General features: G+C 53.6%; 1 protein-coding gene across 2 annotated transcripts in view; it reads right to left on the bottom strand.

Moving 5' to 3' along the window:
• Positions 1-600: 600 nt before the first annotated feature.
• Positions 601-13785, bottom strand: part of Tab1 (TGF-beta activated kinase 1/MAP3K7 binding protein 1) — a 28581-nt gene continuing 15396 nt past the window's right edge. The window contains exons 3-11 of one of the 2 annotated variants that reach the window (XM_006521259.3): positions 13468-13621; positions 12440-12592; positions 11743-11881; positions 9530-9643; positions 8565-8676; positions 6407-6551; positions 4482-4704; positions 3401-3557; positions 601-2234 (exon numbers count right to left, since the gene is read on the bottom strand). In XM_006521259.3, coding sequence (XP_006521322.1) covers positions 2027-2234; positions 3401-3557; positions 4482-4704; positions 6407-6551; positions 8565-8676; positions 9530-9643; positions 11743-11794 — 1011 coding nt within the window. In that variant the 5' untranslated portion in view covers positions 11795-11881; positions 12440-12592; positions 13468-13621 and the 3' untranslated portion in view covers positions 601-2026. The remainder of the gene's footprint in view (positions 2235-3400; positions 3558-4481; positions 4705-6406; positions 6552-8564; positions 8677-9529; positions 9644-11742; positions 11882-12439; positions 12593-13467; positions 13622-13785) is intronic. The other variant, NM_025609.3, reaches the window with a different exon arrangement.

Genomic DNA, 13785 nt, shown 5'->3' with positions numbered 1-13785 from the left:
AGGGAGCTGAGGGCCACAGCAGTCCTCAGGACACCTGAGAGGTAGCAGACCCTAACTAGTAGGGAGTTCTGCATGTGGAGCCCTGTGCTAAGAGCCTCTGCCCAGCAGAGGGGAGGATGTGGGGGACCCAGTGACCATAGAGGACAGAGCCCAGCTTTGTTCCTAAGCAGACAGCTTTTCAGCCTGTAGGCAGGCGATCCAGAGATGGATGAGTAAAGGCCTTAGATGAGAAAGAGGAGGTATGTTAAAGAGATCTTTCAACCAAATAAAACCAACCAGCTTGGGGGGGGGGGGCGAGGCAGGGGAGGGGCAAGGGCCCTGACCTGTGACCTAAGCCTCATGAAGTTACCACCCCACCCCATCCCTGGACTCACTCTCTGGAGAACAGAATACCACTGCCTTCTTTAGCTCAGACAGCAGGCTTGTGGCAAAACACATGTTCAGTGGGTGAGGGCAGTGATGTGTGCAGCTAGGAGGTCTGAGTTCAAATCCCAGCACTGCCACTTACCAGTCCGGAAAGCCTGGCTCCCAAACCTCCTGAGCAGAACAGGAGGCAGCCACCTTTTGGGTGCTTAAGTTACAGATAGACAAGATGACATCTTTACTGCATGAAGAACATGGTTCTATTTCTAGAGACCAAACAGCACCACATTCCTTGGGGAGGACCTCCTTTGTCCCATGTCCTTGTGCACCAGCTGAGAGCTGCTCACCTGCAGGGCACCTGCAGGGCAGAGGTGACTTCCTAGTGGAGAGCAGGAAGGCTTCTTCTTCCCATCACCCCAGGGCTTCTCCTCAGCATGGAGCCAGCAGCCTCGCTTTAGGGAAATGGAGTCTGAGAAGTGCTCTGAATTGGCCTTTGCCACCAGGCCACACTGGGCACCCTGCCCAGTAGCTGCACACAGTGGGGAAAGGGCTGCAGATTTAATCCTGATGGAAGGGCTCAGGTAAGAGGAGCACCCAGCCTTTCTCCTCTGAGCACAGGGGTGGCCACACTGCAGGCAGCTGTGGTAACCCTCCTGTCTGAAGGGAGAGATTCTGTGTGAACAGGTCCCAGTCAGGGCCTGACCAGCAGAGTCTTTTCCCTGCACGTCCGCATCACTGCACCTGATGTCCTTGGTCTTCTGGGTGAGCAAGACTCAACCTCGGCCCTCTCACAGCCGTATCCCACTCCTCTTTCGGCAGAGCCCGGAACCAAGCAGCCTCCTCATCAGCGTGAGGTCTGTTGCCTCAGCACCCCCTATCACTGGCTTCCCAGGACCCGCTGGGAGGAAGGCACTGGCTTCTGACTTGGCCTGCCTCACCCCAGGGCAGGATCTAGCAGAAGCAGAACTGCAGCTGCCTGGTGGGCCTGGCCTACTAACTGCACCCCATTGGGAAGCCAGCTCTCTGAGTTAGCTCAGCTGCCAGCTGGCTGACCTGCAGCCCAGGACTAGCATTCCTTGGCCAGCTCTCTCTGGTACTTCCTTGTCTTGCTCCTCTGTGGCTGTTAATAACCCCTCTGCTTCCCTGGACTTTTCCAGTGACATCCAGTGACAGGCACCCACTCCTGTTATTCGCTACTCTGGATCTAGGAGTTTGGGCTGAAAGGTGGAAAGGGGATAGCCACCCAGAGGTAACGGGCACTCGCAGAGGCCACAGCTCTTCCGGGGGAAGCTGAAGCAGGTGGAGGAGTCTTGAGGGAGCAGTGTCTGTCTGGCCTTTGGTAGCTGGGGTCCACAGGACGGCATCTTGCTAGTCTTTAAACGTGTCAGGAGGCACTCGTGATGGTTTGTAAGCTACCTGCAGCTTTCCCGCTTGGCCCTGTCTTAGGATGCCTGTGGTCTGGACTCCAGCCTCCTGTGTGGACCAGCAGCAATGCAGTCTGTACTCAGGCCACAGCCCAGGGCTGTGGTTGAACCTGCAGCACGTCATGACTCACTGCCCGAGGGTTCCATGGCCCCCGCAAAGGTCAGGAAGCTTGTCTTGCTTTGGCACTGGCCCTCTGTGTCTACACAAAGTTGTGCCCAGGCTGCACTCTGAGGCTAGACTAAGGTGCCGTCATCACGCTCTGCTCGCCGTGGTCCACGCTCCAGAGTCGGTAGAACTCAGCAAAGTCCACATAGGGCTCCACACGGCCATCCTCTCCGGGTGGAAGTGAGTGAGCCGGTCTGGAGCGGAAGAGGCCCCCGTCAGAGCTGGAGCTGCTGCTCTGGGTGTGCGTGTTGGTGGACTGCAGGGTCAGAGTGGGGCTCTGGCTACAGAAGAAGAGAGAGCAGTCAGTCTGGGGGAGCTGCATCAGGGGCCCTCAACTTCCCACCGGTGAAAAGAGCGGCCCTTTAGGCTCAGGCCTCTCTCTCTCTCCCCAGTATCCTACAGAAGTCAGCTGGGTGAGATGTTTTTAAAGACAGGCTGACCTAGGTGACAGAATAAGACTCAGCGCCAGGGGAGGAGATCTGTGAGGCTCGGGCAGTCAGGCTGAGAAGCGTGAAGCTTGCCTGCTTGGCTTTGTGGACACAGCTGCTGGTTTCCTGGGGAAGCCTGGTGGGGAGGGAGGGCTATGCTGATTGTGCTGGGGACAGCACACGGCTACCCAGGATGCCCAGATGTCTACCAGGCCCTTCCATCCACAGAGGTGGTGGCAGGAACAGCAGCAGCACAGACTTGGGGACAGATGGAGGCCCTCTAAAGAGGCAGAGGGAGAGGCAGAGGAAAACAGGGGCACTCCCTCCCTGCCAGCCCTTCTAATTGGCCACATCCGGCTAAGCTCTAAGTGGAGAGGGGCTGGGTGTGGCAGCTGTATTATTCCATCGGTGCAGGGCTGGAATGTGGAAACCAGATCCCCCCCTCCCCCGGAGAGGTGGGGTGGGAGCAAAGTACAAAGTCACAGAAGTACAGGGAGCGGTTGGACAAGAGACCTGTCAGGCAGGTCTGCACCATGCCCCTCCTCTCAGGCCATGACCTCCACCCCCAGTGCCCCTTACACTAGACAGCTGACAGCCATGGCATGCCACAGTGAGAGAGCAGCAGCTCTGACAACCCAGTACAGGCCAGGCAATGTCCCCAACTACAGATGCATGAAGCCAGTGGCCCTGGGTTACAAACTCCAAGACAGAAGAAAAACACGAGAGAAGCTGCCCATGGATGAAAGCTGAGACGTCAGTCAGCTGCCTTGCTTCTTTCTCGGGTCCCCTGTCCACCTTGCCCTGAATCTCCACTTGTCCCAGGTCCAGTTCAATACCTGCTAGAACCTGTGTCTAATAAGACTCCCTACCCAAAAGGTGAGGGTGGAGAATTGGAGGCCAAAGATCCAGAGTCCCCAGACCCCAGCCTCTCTCATCCTGCCCCACTGAGCCCTAGGATTTGGTTGCCCAGCTGTTTCTCTCCAGGTTCCCATGTCTGTCTCTAGAGTAGGATGGCTTACTTAGTGAGTGTGGGAGTGGCTTCGTCCAGAGTGGAGGCACTGTGAGAGCCGTTGACCATCTGGCCCTGAGAAGGCATGACGAGGGACAGAGTCACACTAGTCTTGCTGGTGCTCTGGGCACTTGAGTAGGGCACAGAAACAGGGTACACACGGCCCCCTGCAATAGGAGAGAGAGAGAGAGCAGGGGGGGAGGGGAATCAGTCGGAGGAAACCAAGGTAGTGGCCTCAAGGCTTCTCTTGAGTGACAAGGGCTATGTGAGGGCTGAGAGGCCCCTAAGCCCCACTGTGGCCCTCCACCCCTGGGGTGGCCCAGGGTAGATGTCCCTTGGTACGAGTATCTTCCAGAATAGCAGTGGGACCTCTATCCAGCAAAGAAACCCACTGGGGATCAAGGTGGGAGTGGAATAAAGTGCTGGATGGGCTCTGAGAAAGGGCTACTAAACCTTAATACAGAGGGTAGACTGTTTCCTGTTGAGGCAGGCCCAATGAAAATACGGTTACAAGTGCAGGCCAGAGGGACTCCAGCTCCCCAGTGTCCATGGAGAGCAATGGGAGGTGAGAGCTCCACAGTTTGTTTGTTTAAAAACAGAAAAGGAAATGCAGCGCTTGGGAGCAGTACAGAAGGTCTCACTGCTGCCCAGGCAGCTTGACTCAAGGACTTAAAAGGAAAAAGGGATGGAGTGAAGTATCTCCACACAATGCCCGGCTGGGGCAGACCATCTGTCTCATACCTGACCTCACCCAGGTCTCTCCAGGCTAGAGCCTTTCTCCTTTCTGTCAAGGTTGCTGGTAAGGGTGAGAAGTGACAAGGAGGCTAGGAGGGACCTCTGCCATCTGCCTTTGTGACTGTACATGATATGCTCATGCAGCAAGACTTCCAGGATGGTCAGGACAAGTGCTCCTTATTTTACAGACAGAGTAAAGACCTGCAGCTCAGAGTCCAGAACTCTACAGCTGGAGTTGAGCAAGGCCAGCCCCCTGGCTCCATACGCACTCCAAGCAGCCAACTTCATGGTATCAGCCCGTCCGTGTTGCCTCCAGCCCAGGACTCATCTCAGGTGTACCTACGTGGCATACATACCTGGGGCAGGGGTCGGTGTAGGCTGGCTCATTTCACCCAATGGATAGCCAAAGTTCCTCACCAGCAGGGTCATGTCTTCATGCCGTGGGCAGAACTTGGCACGCTCCCCACCACTGGCAAAGGTGTCACTGTGGATCCGCTTTACACGGTCTACCACAGCCTGGGCAACCGCATCCAGGGAGGTCTGCTTGGCAAACTCGGTGTCAATCATCGCGGCAATCTCCTGGGGTGTGGAGGGAGGACGTGATGAGGAATCAGGGTGATCGGGGGTGGGAGGTGAGGTGGGAGGGGGCTGTGTAGGAGACTTAGAGATCACTAGCCCAGCAAGAGAAGGGAGTCTCTGCCAGTCAATTGCAACCTGAGCTTTCCAAGCTGTTCAGGACAATCCTTCTGGAACGCACTGATTAGAAAAGGTGTGGGACCTTGTGCTCTCCCTACCGGCTTCCACACCTCTAAGTGGGTTGTCGCCGGAATTACATAACTCACGGGTACAAGGTTACTCAGGACTGCTAAGAAACGCAGGGTAGAGGCTGTGGCTATGCCTTTTTCCCTGGATAAAACACCCGTGCCACATGCAGGGCATTTTGTAGGAACTGCCTGCCCTGTCTGGTATATTCTAGAACCTAGTAGATGCTTCTACTGTGAAGACCAAAAGGGAGAGAAACAAAAACAAACCCATACTGAAGGATCAGCCAAGTGTGGTGGTACATACTTGTACCCCAACACTCAAGAGGCAGAGGCAGGGGGATCACTGCAAGTGCCAGGCCATTTATAGTAAGAACCTGTCTCAAAGGGGAAAGAAAAAAAGAAAAAAAAAAAAACAGACTAAACAAAAAGATCAAAAGTACAAACTCAAAAGTCTCAACCCGAGCACTGGCTGTAGCTCCTGGAAGCAGGAGCTCAGGGGACGGGAAGGGGAGAGCCTGGGGCCAGGGCTGAAGCTTGCTGTGCTGGCAGCCACACCGCCTGAGATAGGGCCCCAGGCCCGTGTGAGGAAGTAACCACTGGGCCCTCTGTGCTCCAGGCTGCTGCGATGAAGGATAAAAAAAAAAAAAAAAAAAAAAAAAATGGGTGGGAAGCCTTGAACACAGGGGTCAAGTGACAGCCAGGCCTTAGAGGAGGAGGCAGAACTGGGTGCTAGGCACACACCTGTAATGCCAGCACTCATGAGGCAGAGGCAGATGAATTCCACATTTAAGGCCAGCCTGGACTCCACCACTAGGTTCAAGCTAGTCTAGGCTATAGAGCAAGACCCCATCTCAAAAAGAAAAACGAACCACAAAAAGATTGCCTTCTTCCACGTACAAGAACCACATCCAAAAAAGACACATACCTGAATTCGGTCACCCAGCAACCCAAGGTACACAGCTCCCCTTCAAATGCTAGCCAAGCACTGTGGCACAGGCCTGTATCCTGTACTACCTGAGAAGCTGGGCGAGAGGATGCTGCCTGGGTCACACAGCAAGTTCAAGCCTAGCCCAGGCAACTGCTTTTCTCAAAACACGAAGATAGAACAGAGCCTGTGGGTATAACCTACTGGTAGAGCGCCTGTCCAGCAGTCTCAGTAGGCAGAACACACAATCCCGTGACCTGGGAATCACTTTGTTGGCTATTGTCTGTCTGGTAGCTCTAAGGTGTAGAAAATCAAGGGGCTCCCACTGGTGGAAGAGTTGTATCCTCCCCATAATCCCCAGAGGAAGAATCTGCCACAGAGGAGGCAAAGATAGCTTTCCTGAGGGGAAATGAGCCTGAACCTGGGCACTGCTATAGGCAGCAGGTCACAGCCCTTCCCTGTAGCCCCGGGGCAGTGGAGTTCCCAACACCCCTTTTTGCTTCAGGCCCTGGTTGTGAGCCCTAAAAGGATGTCTAGTGACAGCATCTGGGAATCAGGGCTCCAGCCACCTGCCTGGCCCTACCCTGCTCACCTGGTTGGCCTGCCCAGGCCCATGGGCTGCCTCCAGGGCCTTGTACAGCCCCTCTGACATCAGCACCAGGAAGCCCGTCACGCCATCCAGAGGCTGTGCGCCATGAATTTCCGGCTCTGCGATGATGGGTTTGGACTTGGCAGCGCTATGAGAGAGGAGGGAAGGAGGGCTTTGTGTGGAAAAAGACCCCGGGGTCACTGCTTCTGCTGAGGTGAGAATCTACACTCAGAACATAAAAAATAAAACACCTGACTTGCTAAGAGGTGAAAGGGGTGGAAGGGAAGAGAAAAGCAGACTAGACTCGTCTCTGAGGCCAGCCACTAAAGTAAAGCCCAGGGTCACGTGGACAGAGGTCAGATGCCGGATCCAGGCTCCACTCTGCACTGCCTGGCTTGGCTGGTCAGATTGGAGCATCAGGAAGGCTATTTCTATTTGTTTAGTCTTTGATAAGGTCTCATGTAGCTCCACTGATCTACAACTACGTAACCATGGATACCCTCAGGCTCCTAATACTCCGCTTCTACCTTTCTACTGCAGGGTGCACTACATCTGGCTGGGAGGCCATCTTACAAAAGCCTGTCTGTCAGATGGGTGATGTGATGATGCCCGCCTTCCCAGTGCTTGGGACAGCTGTGCCAGGAGGGTGAGAAGTTCAAAGTCAAGACAACAGAGGTCTCAGTCTAGGTTACTAGTAAAAGCCTCTTTTGAAATAAAAATAAATTTAAAAATAAATAAAAGCCCATCCTCTTGCCATAACTTGGACAAGATGGGAATCTACTCCAATAAGATCCCATACAGTACACTGTCTGCATGGGACCAGGGCAGATGTGTATCAGTCATTAAATGTCAGAAAAACTGTAGTGCACACGCCCTGTTGAGGACACTCTTGACATGAGACTGAGGAGGGACGTCTGGGAACATGCTAAGCTATTCTCTTGGGGCAGCTCAGGCAGATGCTGACACAGGCATCTGCTGGATTCCTAGCCTTTGTTACAAGGCAGGACAGCAGCTCAGGGCAGGTGTGCAAGGGTGGAGGGACAGACTCCACTCGTGACGAGCACGTGACCTGTCCTAACCACACCGAACTGCTTCTGTTAAAGAAGCTGCCGTGACAGTCCAATGTTGGTAGAGTGGCTCAGAGAGGAGAGAGGGCAGTGCCCAAGGAGTTTGTAGGCACACCTCAACTCCCACGACACACATGAGCACAGAGTGCGTGTGAGTGTGCAAAGATACCTCGGGGCTGGACACATATGGGCCTAGCAGCCTCTGGGTGAGAGAGGTCTCGCCTGAGATGGATGGCTGTATGCATCCTTTCTGAAGTGCTCTGTACAGACCTCCTACCCAATAAAGCAAACTGAACCCTGCAAATTAGGGACAAAGCTTTTAAGCACTGGATGTTCAGACTGGGAGGGAAGGACTGTTAACTTAGCCAGTCCTGGCACCTGCTGAGGGAGTCTCTGGCTGTGACACAATGCTGGACTGGCACCACACAGACACTTCTGAGATGTTCCCCACCCAAGCTAGACAGTGGTAAAGGACACATGTTCTAGATTGAGGACGTCTGGGTCCATCACCAGCCTATGACTGGCCAGACGCCTGAATGTCTCCATGCCTCAGTTTCCTCTCATGGACAAGCCTGTGAGGTGATGACAGCAGCCAGTTTAGAGGGTCTGAATAAGTAAGGGGTGAATAAAAGGCCATGCATTAGGAGTGAGCACTCCCGGCCCAACAAAGGCCCACCAGAACTGTGACTGCCGTGGGAACTGGGGTAGCACTCACAAGGAAGGGCCACGGAGGGAAACACGTGATTCATGCCCAGATGCATCTGACTGAGTGAAAGAGCAGTACTGACAGCACCATGGACCCATCGGTTGCTGTGCTTCCTGGCGCCTCCTGCTAGCGCTGGACACTCTGGCCAGGCCCTGTGGCCCTTCTGCCTCCTGCACCAGGTCAACGCCCTCCTTGACCCTTGTAGGCCTAGCTCACAGGATCAGACTGCTGACCTAGGCCCTACTCCACACCCAGCTCTCGGGAGGCAGGCGCTATCTCACTGGGCCTGGAATTTCCATGGTAACCCTGCCACTGTAGCCGGGCATCTGCTTCTAACCGAGGTCCTCTGGTCTCACAAGTGGCTGGGGCTGCAAAAATGGCCACCTACCTGAGCAGGTCAATGTCGGTGTAGCCATATTTGACCTTGTAATCCCCAATCCGCCTGGTGCTCTCCTGTCCACAGATGACGCCCATCTGCTTGATCTTCCCTGCGTCTAAACCTACCAGAGAGAAGACAACATGGTAGGCCCGTTTTTTCCTCAGTGAAGAGTAACAGAACACCCCTCACTCAGGCCTGCTCAGGTCTGAGGCGGCATGTCCCCGTGGGCTCGTCGTCTCAACATTTAGTTCCTAGCTGGCTGTGCTGCTTTGGAACCTTTCGAATATGGGGTCTGGCGGAAGTAGGACGACGATAGAGTGGGCTTTGAAAGGTGCGGACCAACCAGGTTCTGGTTCTTCTCTTCCTAATTTGCTAAGATTTAATAATTAGCTGTCACACAATGCCACCCCCACAGGTGGAGGCTCAGCCACCACGCTCCCCTGTCATGATGGAGAGTCACAGCTTTAAAGGATGAGCCAAAAACCAAAACAAACAAAAAGCCCCTTTCCCCCAGTCAGGTACTTCTGTCAGGGATCTGGTTACAGTAATGAGGAAAGGAACTCTAACAGGTCTCCGCCTACAGGCACCGCAGCACTAGCCAGCACAGTCCTGTCTGCCTGTGCCCCGAGCCCAGAAGGCAGCAGGGTCTGCAGAGCTGGGGGGGAAGGCAGGGCTCCAGGGGCACTGGGGTTGCGGGATTTTCTGCTCTCTTGTTCTCTGTCAGGAACAGAGACAAGTGCCTAGTATGTGCCAGGTATTCCTCTGGAATGTAGTCTACACTCAGAAGGGGGTTCACTACCCACACCACACAGATGAAAAATTCCCCAAGTCACAACTGTCCAACAACAGATCCAGCCCTGGCTGCAGGCCCAGTCCTTTAGCCTGTCCTTCCTTCACCTAGCTACCAAAGAAGGGAGCAGAGGGAGCCGGCCTCCCGGTTCCCACAAGTCCCTTGGCCCAGCCTCTCTACGCACCCAGTTGCGAAAGCCGAAAGAGCTCGTCCTCGTTCTCGGTGGTGTGGTCCATGTTTAGCTGTGTAACCTGTAACCCATCCACTGTAGATTTGCACAGAAGGGCCCTGTTCGTACCTGCAGCACAATGTGACCGAGATTAAGTAGAGGGAGGAACAGGAGCCACTGACACAAAAGAAAGACAAGCAGACGTCACACACACCAAGGGGTTCAGAGCTCGGGTAAATCACCAGGCAAGGCCAGCCGCCTCTGCAGGGAAGCAGGCTTCGAGCTACACACTGATCACAGGACTGAGTTTAATGAGACGTTTCCTCAGGGGTCTATAGCAAATCTTTAGATTATCTTGGCACAATGTCTGTGGTAGCTTCAAAACAATTTGTAAATACGGGGCTCTGGATGAAACAAGACTGTCACCGGACAGTTGGGGCTAGAGTGGGGCGTGGAGGTGCACCAACTACTTATCAGCTGTTTTATGTTTTACAAGCTGATCCCTAAGAAAATCCTAAGAGGAGGAAGGGAGTCAGGGACACCATGAGTGGATGGCTACTGAGTCCTCACGGTGACATGTATCACCGTATGTGATACCTTCTTGGGTCCCCTGATGGTCCCTCCTTTGGCCTTAAATCCCAATGTCCCCATCATCCAGCTTCCTGCTGGTTTTGAGAATGCAGAGCAGGCCTTCACTCCAGGCAATTTCTTTCAGAAGAAGCAGCCATGGGGCTGCAGATACTGGGTACACGGAGGTCCTGCACCCACAGATAAGCACTAGGGAAACGTCGAATGTTGAACATGTAGGGCTGTCTCTTCAAAGGAAGAGGTATGGGCTGGAGAGATGGCTCAGTGGTTAAGAGCACTGACTGTTCTTCTGAAGGTCCTGAGTTCAAATCCCAGCAACCACATGGTGGCTCACAACCATCCATAATGAGATCTGATGCCCTCTTCTGGAGTGTCTGAAGATAGCTACAGTGTACTTACATGTAATAATAAATAAATCTTTTTAAAAAAAAAAAAAAAAAAAAAAGGAAGAGGTACGTAAGCTGTTTTTCACCCAGAGGGCTGGGAATAGAGGTGGTTAACAGCCTGTGTGACTTCAGTGCTATCGGTATGACCAAGATCACACCAAACCCTCCCCTAGGGCCTTAAGATCTTAACACTTGTAGTTTATCTAGAAAACCCATCTTCATGAAAGAAGTGATGTGTACTTTGAAGGGTCTTGCTGTATGGTGGCACAAGCCTTTAAAGCCAGCACTCAGGAGGCCACTTCATGGCCAGCCTGATCTAAAGAGTGAGTTCCAAGCCAGGCAGTGGTGGCACACACCTTTAATCCCAGCACTTGGGAGGCAGAGGCAGGCGGATTTCTGAGTTCGAGGCCAGCCTGGTTTACAAAGTGAGTTCCAGGACAGCCATAGCTATGCAGAGAGACCTTGTCTCAAAAAAGAAAAGGAAAGAAAATAGAGTCTTGATGTAATTATGCCTTCCTGTGCTCACAGAACTATGTGATACCTGGAAACTAATTCCAAATTGTATTATAAGCCTAAAATAAACTTTCTGCTGTCAGGCTCTAGACCAGTGGGTCTCAACCTTCCTAATGCTCCTGCTCTTTAATACAGTGCTTCATGTGGTGCCCCCCCCCCCAATAAAATGATTTTTGTTGCTACCTCTTAACTGAGATTTTGCTACTGTTATGAGTCGTAATATAAGCATCCATGTTTTCTGATGGTCTTAGGTGACCCGTGAAAAGGCCATTTGACCTCCAGAGGAGTCGAGAACTGCTGCTCTAGAAGTCCAGCCAAGACCAGCTTCTAAATCATTCTGAACTGGGTTTTCTTCTTGCCTCACAGGACAGCCCTGCTGTGTGTAGAGATCCCTACAAAGACAGCTCAACAGATAAGAGCACTGGCTGCTCTTCCGGTGGGTATAGTTCTATTCCCAGGACACATGTGGTAGCCCACAAAGTCTATAACTCCAGTACCAGGGAATCAGATGCCTCCACAAGCACCAGGCACACATGTGGTAGAGACAACCCATGTAGGCGAACCACCTATCCACATAAAACAACTTAGAAAGGAAAGGATGGCTGCACCCCCCCCCCCCCCCCGTGCTTCCCTGCTGCCCTTCCACCTGGGATTGACAGACAACAGAATGAGGAGGATGAGGAAGAACAGGCCCAGTCACGCTGGGACAGACAGAAAGCAGGCTGGTGTGGGGTGGCTCACCGACATTGGCAACGTAGAGCTTGCTGTTGAGAAGGACTGCCACGACAGCCATGGCTCCTCCCGAAATCTCCCTCTCCAGTGCCTTGAGTCTCTCAAGGATCTTCTGGTACTGAGGTGGCAGCTGGTGCTGGGGCACACCCTGCAAGCCATCATCAAGAGATCAGAGGAGCCCGGGTGCTTGAGGGCCACCTTAGCTTCCTTCCCTTGGGACAAAGCATGCAGGACTCCTGAGCAGCCAAGCCAGCAGATGACCAGCAGAGATGTGGCCAGGCTGCACACCCGCAGGACATCCTGGGAAGGTCACTGTTGCTCTAACTAGGGGCAACCTGAAGGTGACCCTGGCTCTGGACTGAACCAGATCATAGAACCTGGAAAGGTCTTTCCTTCCACCTGTCCCTGTCATCTAAGGATGAGCCTCCGAGAAAAGCTGCCCACTGCTGGGTTGGAGTCTCTACAGGAATACACACACTGCCACCCCAGCCTGCCTATCAGGATGCTGCCTCATGATTTCTGCTGCAGGTCTTACTGACAAAGAGGTTAGTGCAGGCACCTATCAGTTCTAGTACAGGCAGGTGATTACCTCTGGCACCCAGCAGTACTAGTACAGGCAGGTGATTACCTCTGGCACCCAGCAGTACTAGTACAGGCAGGTAATTACCTCTGGCACCCAACAGTACTAGTATGGAAAGTTGTTTACCTCCGGCAGCTGGGACTGGAGGCTTGCTTTCTCAGCTAAGGCATCATCGATAGACTCCAGGAAGCTCCTCTCCACCACATCAAAGGCCTGAAGAGACACAGGGCAAGGCAAGGGCTGGCTCAAACACCACCATCACCTCGTGCTAAGACGTCCCTATGGAGAGTAACAGACCCACGGCATTCACGGATGGCCTCGTGTGACAGGTGACACATATCACTTTGGCCTATGTGGGCCTTCTTGTCCACTGTTTGACCTTTAGCTGTGGGATGGGAGAAGGGTGCTACTTATGCAGCCTGCAGAGAAAGGAGAGAGGAGGCAGGAGGCAGGGCCAGGCCCTGTGCTCAAGAGCTGGGGTGTGAACAGCAGTGCTGCTCACTTGGGTTCACGTGAAGAGAGACAACCTAGGAGTGCTTTGTCAATGAGTCTGTAGAGGCACGGCAACCCCTTCTGTAAAGGCCTTCGTCAGGACCTGCTAGACACTGGTGTAGCAGAAAACTTCCTCCTGGTGTAGCCTCTGCAAAGCTCCGGTCTAGGAGCACAAAGAACAGGAAAAGGCTATGGCCAGTTTCTCAAAGACCAAGAAGCCTTCCTGAGTAGAAGGAAGTCCCAGCACAGAAAAGACAAAAACAGAACAGCCCTGGCCAGTGAGGTATAGGACAGAGCGGGAGCAGTAACCGCTCCAGGACACGCAGCCCTGGGGAATGCGCTCCTGACCACATCTCAAGCAAAGGAAGGGGGTCATTGTCAAGGACCTTATCTCCGCAGAGCCTCTCTTCCCAGTGATGCCTTCTCCCAAGTCAGTCCTGCTTCCAATGGAAAAGCTGCTGTTCCCTGCCTGTCCTGGACTCCCATTAGCAAGGGGCCCCTGCCACCGTGAAGTGTACCCAGAACTGATCTTTGGTAGGGGATGAAGAAGCAGGCAGTCTTCAGATCACCCTGTCCCCACTTATAGCTGCAGGGCCCACGTTCCCAGGAGTGGAGGACACACAAGCCAGCCAGGCCGCTGGCACCTAGCCCAGTCTTCTTACCTGCAGCAGGACCCGTCGCACATCAGCCTCAGTGTGCTCAGTGTTGAGCTGGCCCAGCAGGAGCTCTGCAGAAAGCCTCTGCGCCACAAAGTTGGTCACGCGGTTGCCATCATAGCCATTGAAGACCCCGTACAGGAAGCAGTTATTTTCACTTCTAGCAGAGGGAGGGCAGGGGGGAGGGCTGAAACCAGGGGCATGCAGGTGGTAGAGGAAGAAGGAAAGGGACTGGAGAGGGACTAAAGGCAGAGAAGGCTTCAGGCATTCATCTGGGTCCCCGCACTGTGGCCATCATTTCACTATGACAATGACCTGCTTGCT

The sequence above is a fragment of the Mus musculus genome, chromosome 15 (assembly GCF_000001635.26).
Source record: "Mus musculus strain C57BL/6J chromosome 15, GRCm38.p6 C57BL/6J".
Lineage (NCBI taxonomy): Eukaryota > Metazoa > Chordata > Mammalia > Rodentia > Muridae > Mus > Mus musculus.
This window is presented reverse-complemented; position numbering and strand designations above follow the sequence as displayed.